The 11,646-nt window shown below is 36.8% G+C and overlaps 1 protein-coding gene across 1 annotated transcript in view; it reads left to right on the top strand.

The window, feature by feature from the left end:
• Positions 1-627: 627 nt before the first annotated feature.
• The window catches only part of TPH2 (tryptophan hydroxylase 2), a 131,648-nt gene continuing 120,629 nt past the window's right edge, over positions 628-11,646 (top strand). Inside the window, exons 1-2 of the mRNA XM_044679191.1 lie at positions 628-732; positions 6,519-6,659. Coding sequence (XP_044535126.1) covers positions 628-732; positions 6,519-6,659 — 246 coding nt within the window. The remainder of the gene's footprint in view (positions 733-6,518; positions 6,660-11,646) is intronic.

Genomic DNA, 11,646 nt, shown 5'->3' with positions numbered 1-11,646 from the left:
CAATAAAGCTACCTTGTATGGAATATGAAAAACACTGTCTTGTATTTATGTCAAAGAACATTCTTTTGTTTTCTTTACTGGGAAAAGATGTATTCTATTGTGAAAGCTATCACGCTAAAATAATACAAGACATTTAAGGCCAGAGAAAAATGTTAATGAGTGAAAAAAAGTAAGATTATGGCTTAAAGGTTTCAAATACTTTTTGAGAGGGGAAATGAGTAGGAAGATCAGACCAAGTTGTTTTCTTGTACAAAGAAAGCTCCCTTGTATGTTTATTCCCCAATATGCGAGAAAAGGTCACGATGAAATAAAAAATCTCCGTGGGTAGAGATAAACCAAAGGCACAGGTCTTTAATCTGGCTGTAGCCATCTCAGCCAGAAATGAGTCTGCTTAATCAGCCTTGCATCAGTTCCCAGTAACGCATATAAAGAGCCTAGGGAGAGAAGAAGCTTCACAGCTCCTTCTTCAGCACCCGAACTCTGGACAGTGCTGTGCGCAGTTAGCTCTTCCTCTGTGGCCTCCCTTGTGTTCTTTCTCTTACTTCTTTGCAGCTGGAACTGAGGACTCAGCCTTAGCCTCTGGCTGGTTCCCCCTGCTACAGTGAAAGGAAATTACACAGATTCCCCATGCAGCCTGCCATGATGATGTTTTCCAGTAAATATTGGGCAAGGAGGGGACTCTCTTTGGACTCGGCAGTCCCTGAAGAACATCAGTTACTCAGCAGCTTAACAGTGAGTACTAAGAGACTGACACTTTCCAGAAAGCGTTTCCTAGGCTCAATTGTATCTACCTGTGGGTTAGTAAACCCTGAACTCTACACACATTAGAGCGCCTCTAGTTATCCTTCTGTAATGAATTAAAATACTTATCAATATATTAAAAGTAACATATCTCCATGTCTTTCCAGATGCCTTCTCAGAAAGTTATTTGGAAGGATTTAAAAAGTAACAGAAAGCAAGAGAAAGACATGAAGAACTCTTTCTTTCTCTAGAGTAGAAAAACATGTGTTTAGATTTAGAAAGGACATTCTTGATGAGGAAAAACAGTGAGAGCTAGATTTTCTGAACTTTCACCATTATATTGTTGTTTCCTTCACACATATCCTCCATTTTAAAGTCGATACTTATTGTTTTCCATTTTTATCTTTCAAAACTATCTTTGGTAATCATTGCTGGATCTAGAACATCTTGAAAACTGGAAAGAAAAGATCAGATTCATTCTAAAAGTGCTTCCCTTTCCTCAGTTTAGTTTCAAAGTTATTTAAAAGTTTTAAAAAATGGAATGAAACAAAATTATTTTAGATCCTTATTTCAGTTGAAAACGTTAGCAAAGGAAAATGAATCTGGGTCTTTTTACATGAAAATATTGAATGGTATTTTATTATTGCAATAACAGACTTTATCAACTGTTTTTAATTCTGAGGAAGGGAAATATCTGTTTGAATATCTTAGCTCTGTGCATCAGCCAGAGGGCTTTATTATATTTACACATATTACTATTAAATGAGTTGATAAAGCAAGGAAATTTTACCATTATAATTATAGTGTTTTGTAGAACTATTTAAATCAATTTAAGAAAATTCTAAATAAATGTAAATGACTTTCCGTGCATTTTAATAATATATAGATATTTGAAATGATCCAGTAAGTACATCGAAGACTTCTAAAGAATGAAATACTAAATTTAGAAAACAAAGAAAAAAATTATGATCTCTTCATGTCCACAATGAAGCTTAAGTATTTAGGATTATGTTTTTAATGTGATAAGGAGGTAGGTGTTGAAAGTAATAGGAAATTATAGTTTAAAACAGTTTTAAACAGTCATCATCAAACACAGAAATCAGCATTCATTTCTAAATCTCTGTGAAATTATAAATGATGAAGTCAACACTTAACATTTTTCTATGAATTTCTAACAATTAAAAAGCCGAGTAAGAATGACTTGTGGTAGAAGGTTAACATGAAAATGAAAAAAAGGGGATCCAGAAGAAAAGAACAGCAAATTATCCTTTGCTGAATTCCCTACCAGAGACACATTTCTTGGTTTCTACCAAAATACAGGATAATGTTGTGAATGTTTTGATATCTTCATGGGAAAGCACTCTCCTTCTCTAATTGTCAGAGCTTAGTGAGTATATTGCATAACCGTATGCATTTCGATGAGAGTACCATCAGTTCATAATTTTACAATAACTTTACATCATCTGTCAAAGGCAATTTGCAAGTTATTTTATTCCCTCATGTTCTACTCAATTCTGACAGTGCTTTGACTCCTAAGAATCTGTCATTGTTATCATTAGCAAATTCCAGCTACTAGTCATTACTTAATCACATACTATATAGTATCTTGCATGGCTAATGAAGTTTTAATCCCTTTCAGTTTCACAGATGCCTCTATTTGCTCATGAGGATTAGTGATCTAGTTTTTTCATGTCTAGATTTTAACCCTCATTTCCATTGTTATCTACTGACACAGTTTAGGTAGGCCTGGATGATATACTTTCTGCCAACATTGTAGCAATTAGATCTCTACTGACAGAATAAAATTAGAGAGTCAGAAGTTACAAATGATGGTTTTATTGATTTAGGCACATGCATAGTCAGATGGAAGAATATAAAATGGTTATTTACTTTCAAGTTATATTGGAAAAAAAATAAAGATCTATGTGGAAAAACGAATCTTCAATCATTTTGCATTTGCTTCAGTATCAGGTTTAATTCATGCACTATATTGTAGCAGTGGAAAGAGGATTGGGCTTGAGGTCAGAAGACCTGGGCTTTCTTTGGTTAATTTAATAAATATTTATTTACTTGATAACCACTACTTAGGTTATCTAAGTAGTTAGTTAACTACTTAGGTTAATAATAAGGTTACTGCCTAACCTTAGGGTTAGGCAAATGGGGTTAAGTGACTTGCCTTGGGCCACACAGCTAGGAAGTGTCTGAGGTCACATTTGAACCCAGGTCCTCCTGATTGCAGGCCTGACCCTTTATCCACTGTGCACTTAGCCGATCCTCAATAAATATTTATTAAGCAATTGCTATAAGCTACAAGAAAAGTGCTGTGGTGTATCGTATGGAGAACTGATTTTGGAGTCAAGGAATAAGGAGTTCAAATTCCACTCCTGACATATGCTGTCTGAGATTTTAGGCAAGTCACTTAACCTTTCAGTGCCTCAGGAAACTCTCTAAGGACTATAAATTGCAAAGCAGTTACCAATCTGCATTGGTAGAGGAAGTTTTCTCATTGGAAATTCCCTAGAACAATAAAATCACAAATTCCTTCCCTATTTCTATAGATAGAGATACCAGGTACCCTGATGAGGATAGCTGGGGAAGGAAACAAAAACAAAATTTGAAAAATTAAATGACTTTTTAAATAATGCTATTCAATTCCTTAGGGTAGCATTTTTACTTCTTTTCACTTCTTTTCAAGGACTAAACTCTTCAATCTCACAGTTGCTTCCTATTTAGTCAATTAAAGCCAGCAGGAACCAATTGTCTTAATTCTTCTTTTTCCCTTTTCTCAATCTATCAGTATCTTTACCTATATTATTTTCCTTCCCTTCAGTCCCAGAAGCTTAGAGGATCTTCCTCTTTTGCCGAAACTAACTGTCCACCTGGACCTTTGGATTGATCTAGTTTGGTCTCTTCTGTGATCTTGTTCCATTAGTTCCACTATATCTCTTGACCACATTTCTTTCTTCTAGTCCCACCGAAACTACCTTAATGTAGGCTTTCATCACTTCTCACCCAGATTATTCTAAGAGTCTCTTTATTGGTCTTTTTGCTTCCAGCCTTTCCCCTTTGCAATCCACCCTTCTCAAAGCAACTTGAGTTTTTTTCCTAAGGTACTTCTCTGATTATGTCAGTCTTCTATTGAAAAATCATTTGTAGGGGGCAGCTGGGTGGCTCAGTGGATTGAGAACCAGGCCTAGAGACGGTTCAAGTCTGGTCTCAGACACTTCCTAGCTGTGTGACCCTGGACAAGTCACTTAATCCCCAATGCTAGCCCTTACTGCTCTTCTGCCTTAGAACCAATACACAGTACTGATTCTAAGATGGAAGGTAAGATTTAAAAAAAAATATTTGTAACTCTTCATTGCTTCTCTGACAGAATATAAACCCTTTATTCTGGCATTCAATCTTGTGCAATCTGACTTCAAATGATCTTTTTAGACTGATGAGATACTTTATGTGCCCTGTATTTCACTAAATAGGATCACTCTCTGACCTCCTACCCCACTGTTCTCATCCATCTCTTTGCTTTCATAGAAACCCATAGAAACAGCCTTATCTATTGAACTCTGTAATTTTGTTCAAGCTCATCTTCCTCCTTTTTTCTATTCTCCTAAGATTCAAAGATCCTGTAGTGCAGGGGCTGCGACCTATCTTTAACCTGCACATAGTAGATGCTTAATATATTGTGAATTGACTTATATTACATACTAAGTTTGTGACTGGATCTAATTTCCCAAGACTCATTTTCCTCATTTATAAAATGGATATAATGATACTTGTAATGCCTACTCAATATTTTTTTTAAGGAATAAATGAGAAGAAGTATGTGAAATGCTTGTCAGTGTAAAATGCTATATAAAATTTGATGATAATTGAATGAGATATGCTTTGATGCCACTTACAAGCTGGAAAGAAAACTTACAAAAATTGGAGATTACTAATGAGTAATTCTTTTCATCCTCTTCTTAAATGTTTTATTGATGTTTTTTCTTTTCTTTTTTACATCATCGTTCCTTTCCAATTACTTTTCCCTCCTCATCTTTACCTCCCAATGGATCTTTCCCTTATAATAACAAATAAGTACAACCAAGGAAAACAAATCAATATATTAGCTAGTGAATAATTCATAAAAAATCCTTTCCTTCCATCTTAGAGTCAATACTCTGTATTGGTTCCAAGACAGAAAGGCAGAAAGGTTAAGTGACTTACCCAAGATCATAGAGCTAAGATGTGTCTGAGGTCAGTTTTGAACCTGGGACCTCCTATTTCAAGGTCTGGCTTTCAATCTACCAAGTCACCTAGCTGCCCTCATGAATAATTCTTAATGCATCTTGACAATTAGATATTTTTTCATGGATAGAATGGGCACAAACTTTTTGAGTTACTACCGATAGGCTGAAAGCAGTTGAAACTAGTGGATCAAAATTACCTACTATCACCTAACTGATTTTCAGTTTTGAGCAATTCAATTTACCTAGAATATCTTGACAGAGTTTGATTGCTGTGTTCATGTTAAAGTTGTTTCAGTAATAGTCTAGGCTCTCTGATCAATTCATTTATTGGAAGCTTATCTATTTATATTATCTTTAATTTATCCATAAACTACAGTAAGTATAGTCTAAAGCAGTGATGGGCAAACTTTTTAAAGAGGGGGCCAAAGGAAAGGAAATGCTCATCTGTCAGTCTGTTTCCAAGGCAACTCTTTTGAAGTTTCATTGTATTGTATCCTACTCATTGTATTCATCAGATTAGGAAAAATGTTCTCCCCCCAATAGAACATTTCAGGGGGCCCCAGCATCTGGCGGGGGGCCGTAGTTTGCCCATCAATGGTCTAGTGGAAAGATCATTCAGTTGGATCCCAGTTCTGGCACTAGCTGACTGTGAGAACTTGGGTTTATGCTTTGCCTCTCTGAGTCTCACCGTCCTGATCTGTAAAATTTGTAAGAAAGAGAAAGAGTTGGACTAGATGAAGCTCCTTGAGAATGGGGACAAATTCATTTTCGTCTTTCTATCCTGTGCCTGGAATAGAGTAGGTGCTTGTTGGAATAGAGGACTGAGGGCTTGATTGGAGTCAGAAAGACCTCAGTTCTCATTTTGCCTTCCATACTACCTGTGTGACCCTGGGCAAATTACTTAACCTCTCTCCCCTTCAGTTTCCTCATGTTTAAAAAGGAATCATAATACGGGTCTTATAAAAATAAAAAATGGGATAAAATATATAAAGTACTTTGTAGACTTCAAAATGCTCTATTTGTTTTTGTTGAGTAGTTTTTCAGTTGTCCTTGACTCTTCCTAACCCCATTTTGGGGTTTTCTTGGCAAAGATACTATTTCCTTCTCCAGCTTGTTTTACAGATGAGGAAATTGAGGCAAATGGATTTAAGTGTCTTTTACAGGGTGACATAGCTATCAAGAGTCTGAGGCTGGATTTGAGTCTTCCTGGGAGCAGGTAGATTGCTTAGTGGATTGAGAGCCAGACCTGAAAAGGAGGTCCTGGGTTCAAATATGTCCTCAAGATACTTCCTAGCTGTGTGACCCTGGGCAAGTCACTGAACCCCCATTTCCAATCAAACCAATAAACAATATTGATTCTAAGAAGGAAGATGAGGGTTTTTAAAAAAAAGATGAGTCTTCCTGAAACCAGGCACTGTGTTCACTACACCGCCTCACTGCCCCAAATAAAGGACTATCTATATACATAAAAGCTCTTATTGATTGAATAATTTCTGAATGGTGAAGTGCCTTTCATTGTCATTTTCTGTCTCTTCTTCTTTACAGCTCAACAGAGCAAATGATGAGAAGAAAGGCAACAAAGGGAGTGGCAAGAATGAAGCTGCTGGGGAAAGTGGAAAGACTGCAGTTGTGTTTTCTTTGAAAAATGAAGTTGGTGAATTGGTGAAAGCCTTAAGGCTCTTTCAGGTATGTGTCAAGCCTTCCGACAGAGCCACGTGCATTGTTTTGGACTTGTCATCTGGTGGGAAGCATGATTCAGTGAATGAGTCAATTTCTGCAGATTGGTATAATTATGGATGTTGAAAAGTAGAAAGAAACAAAACTTTATGAGGCTTCACAAGTAGGGTTTGTCACTTAAAAACGACAGAATAAACACAATCATGTGAAATTGACTTTTTTGATCCAGATGATCTTTGGGGAATGATATAACCCTGTTACCAGATGGAAAGGTCAATAATTCAAAGATACGTAAGGGTGTGTCTCAATTTAAGCAATCATGGTGTGTGAGAAATAGAGATCTGTATGATTATTAGTAGCAGCTTGATGTAGTATAATGAGCAACGAACTGAAAGATAGAAGATTGGGGTTCAAATCTTATTTTTTTTACTACTTACTAGATGCATACACTTCAGGGAATTATCTGCTTTTTTGTGACCATGAAGAATGGAGGGCCAAAGAAATTAAGGGATTTGTCTAAGATCATGCAACTAATAAATGATAAAGCTATGATTTGAATTAGGTCCTCTGGCTCTCAATCTAGAACTTTTTTACATTGTCCCATTGTCTTAGAGCTCTTCAGCTTCTTCATCTATAGGATGAAGATTTGGGCTAGGTTATATGAATTCGTAGTTCTCTTTCAGAGTAAAATCCTACAGTTCTTTGAACTTTACGAAATTATTCTGTCTTTTTCAGAAGGCTTCTCAGTGGTATTCCTTTAAATAAAAATCCTCATTGGACATTTAAAATAATTTAATTCACACATACTTTGTAGATGGTAATTTGTGGTATCAGAGAGGAAATAGATTCTAGGCCAAATTCACTCCTTGATTGAACAGGATGGATAAGATTTAGAAGACTGCAAGTGGGATTCTGCTAAGAAATGCCACATTGCCATCTTAGTCGAAGCATCCTACTAGAAGAACCTATACAAACTGACTCCTGTGATTTGGGGAGGCAAAACTGGGAGAGGGAAATTTCATGTATTTTACCCTGGAGCTACACCATTATTGAAACCACCAAGACCTCATTTGATTCTCACAATATTCCTATGAGGTATGTTCTACTATTGTTACTATTTTACAGATGAGGAAACTGAGGCTGGCAGAGGATAAGTGGCTTGCCCAGGGTCATAGGGCTAGTAAGTATTAGAGACAGTATTCAAATTCAGGTCTTACCTCTTCTAAAACCAATACACGGTACCTCTTAATTGTTCCCCACAGCCCAAATAATATACCATTGCCTGTGATATGCTGGTGAGCATTTCACAATTGGCTCTCTCTCTCTCTCTCAAAAAAGAAGTATTCAAGTATTCAAGAAGTATTCACACTTTTAAGTTTAATATACCTCATTTACATCTTCCTCATCATTTTCTTAAGTCTAGAAATCAATAGAAGAATACATCAACCTCTGATTTGTAGCATTTGTCAATTTATGAAGGGTAATTGCCACGCTGAAAATTTAGCAATTATTTTGCCCAAGCTGGTGTGCACTGGCTTTAGTACCCCCTTGGTCGTAACCTTTGGCGACCACGACATCTTTTCAGGAGGAATCATATTTCCCTAAGAGTATTGAACCTACATAGAAACAACAATGAAAAGTGACTTGTCTTTCATTTCATCCCAGCCAGAGGTTTTAAATATAAATCCATTCCTTTTTCTTTATGTGGTTGTGTGTATTGATACAATCATACCTTGATTTCCTATTGATGATTAGAGAGTTTAGTTGTGTTTTTTTTATTAGTGTGAGGAAAAGCAAGAAGACTAGACCATAAAGTGAAAGGAGAGCAGTATAAATAAGGCTGGAAAGGTGACCTGGGGACAAGTAGAATTATGGACCAGAGGAGTATAGGGAACCACAGTAGTTTATTGAATAGGTAAGACTTGAATTTTGGGAAGATCACTGGGGCAGGTATGTGGTAGATGGGCCAGAGAGGGGAGAGACTTGAGGCAGGGGGAAGGAAGGAGGGAAGAATATTGGAATAGTACTGATGATAAGGGCTGATTAAGGGAGCAGCTGGGAGGATGAAGAGGAGGATAGATGTGACGGATAATATGGTGGTAGAATTGACAAGATTTGCCAACTGCTGGGATAATGTGGAGTGAATGAAAAGGAGGAGTAGAAGGTGGCAAATCTGGGTCACTGGAAAGATGGTGGTGTCCTTAACAGAAATAGCCAAGGTCTAAAGAATGGTAGATTTTTGGGAAAAGAGAGTGTAATGAAATGCTTGATGTTCATTACAATTCATTCATGCCTGTTCATCTTGTCCCACTGAAAATGAAAATGTGAGGTGGGGTATTTACTCACTGGTTACTGCCCTGCAGTGAGGAGCTTCCCATTTAATACTGGTGCCTTCCTTTTGAGATGATCTGCAATCAATCTCCTAGCTATATCTTATTTGTACATAATTGTTTGCATCTTGTTTAGACTGTGAGCTCCTCAAGAGCAAGGACTATTGTCTTTGTTCGCTCATTACTTAGCACAATGACTAGCATGTGGTTGGAGTTTTGCAAATGCTCTTTGCCTTGGACTTTTTTCATATTTTATTCCATTTTAATATGGCTTCCATTATTAACTTTTAAAACAAAATGATTTTCAGTTTAGAAAACAATGCATTGAACACATAATGCATTTTTCTTTTTATGGTTACACAAATATTCTAAATACACATTTTATGTTTGAGATGATGGCAAATGAGATGAACTGTACAGCGCATAAGGAAAGAAAATATTTTAGGCATATTTAGAAGCAATAGAAATGTCCATACAAAACAAGCATTTTCTTGATGACTCTGAAGAATTCCTGCAATAGTCATGAGATAATCTGGGAGGGAGTGTAGCTAGGGTTTTTCTCCCTCTTCTTTCTTTCTCCACGGCATCTACACAGTTGATGCTGTAGGTTAGGTTATAACTGAGGCATCGGCACTGGGCCTTAGAAGGGAGGTGGTGGGAGGGGATGGAATTGAGGAGAGTCCATCCATATTGGGTAAAGGGCAAGTGTGTTTGCATTGGAGACGAGACCCATACTCCTCTGTTCTAGGGAAGGGTAGAATTTAATTCATCTCTCTACCCTTCAGTTGATCCATTGTACATTCCTGGAGGTCATGCCATGGTGGTCATTTTGGAGACTACTGACTTAGGTGACCTGGGGATTTTTTAAAGGCAGAAAGTTTTATAAAGCACTTTCCTTTAATTCAACCTCTGGAAACCTAGCATTTCTCTGTACCAAATAGCCTTTAAAAAATTACTCATATGAATTCTAAAGCTCTCTTTCTACTACCTATAACTGTGCCTCCATGAAAAGATCAAGTTAAAAAGATAAATGAAAAAAAACTCTGAAAGTGATCTCTATAAACTATAGTACTTCCAAGTTAACTACATTTAATTTAGGACATGTGGGCATGCTGGTGTGCTCTCTTGATCCCTAAAGAGAGGATTAAACCTAAAGACTTGTTGACGTGGGGCCTCAGAATAATAATAAATAATAATAGCAATATCTAACATTCATATTATGCTTATTATGTGCTGGGAAGTGTGGTAAGCACTTTACAAAAATTATCTCAAGTTATTTTTTGATCCTTAAAACAACTGTAAGAGGTAGGTATTATTGTTACTCCCATTTTACATATGAGCAAATTGAGGCAAACCGAAGTTAGATGACTTGCCCAGGGTCATACAGTTAGTAAGTTTGAGGCTGGATCTGAACTCAAGTCATCCTGACTCTAGGTCCAGTGCTCTATCCACTGAGCTACCTAGCTAACCCCACCTACCACAGGATTGTGAGGGATAATCTGAGGAAATTCTTTTCACAGAATTTTCTCATGTCAGGCTGAACCTGTACAATGGCAGATCAGTGGCTAGTTCACTGAAAGGGTGTAAATAAAATAGGTTTGGGACAGGATTCTAAAGATTTAAATTCTAGTTTGAGCCCTACTTTTTAACTGGCTGTACAACTTTGGGAAAACCACTTATACCCTCTGGGTCCCAGTATTCTCATGTGTAGAATGGAAATAAAAATATATGCCTTTCCTACCTTATATCATGAGAATCAAATGATTGATATGAAAGCACCTTGAAAATAATAAATTTCTTAGTAATGTTATTATAATGAATTTACTTAATGACTCCACAAAAAAAATACCCATTCATTCCTTTATTATAGATTGTAATTTCCTCACACCTTAGTGGGATTGCTACATCCCCTCAAATGAACAATTGGCACCTGATGGTCCGTCTGGTGAAGCCACTCTACTTGTAGCTAAATTAATCCTCAGGTGATGGATGAGTTGTCCATCACTAGTCCCTTTCTATCTTTTTTATCTTCATGGATCCTACCATGGTGGCACAGTGGATCATCTGGAATAGTACAGTTGAAAGGGTACAGAGCACAGAATCAAGAGCCCTGTGTCTTCCTCCTTACACTTCTTACCTCTATGGATCCCAATGTTTTAAACTAGAAAATGAAGAATTTATAATAAATATACCCTAAAGGCTCTTCCAAATTGAAAGTTTTATGATTCCACATTCATTCATTCATTCATTCGGCAAACATTTGAGTGCCTACTCTATGGCCAAGGTTCAAGGTAAAGATCTACAGGCATAGTCTTCACTTTCAAGATTCTTTTAATTTAGTAGGAGAAATTCTTCTAATTTAGTGGGAGAGATAAGATACAGATACACAAAGCTGGAATGCAAAGTAGAATTGTGGTACAATGAAAATATTATAGAAGTTCAGGAAAGAGGAATAGAGATTTGGCTAGAATGATAAGAAAAGAGGGGGAAAGGGTAAGAGTTGAATTGGGTCTTGAAGGATCAAGGTAGGAAGGGGGTGAAATATGGATCTGGTTGGGGTGGGCATTCCAGGGATAGAGATCAGCAAGAGCCAAGATTCAGAGGCAAGAAGCCTCAGATTTGTTTGAGTAATAATAAATAGTCTAGTTTGAAAAGAAAGTAGGATT

The sequence above is a fragment of the Gracilinanus agilis genome, chromosome 5 (genome assembly GCF_016433145.1).
Source record: "Gracilinanus agilis isolate LMUSP501 chromosome 5, AgileGrace, whole genome shotgun sequence".
NCBI lineage: Eukaryota > Metazoa > Chordata > Mammalia > Didelphimorphia > Didelphidae > Gracilinanus > Gracilinanus agilis.
This window is presented reverse-complemented; position numbering and strand designations above follow the sequence as displayed.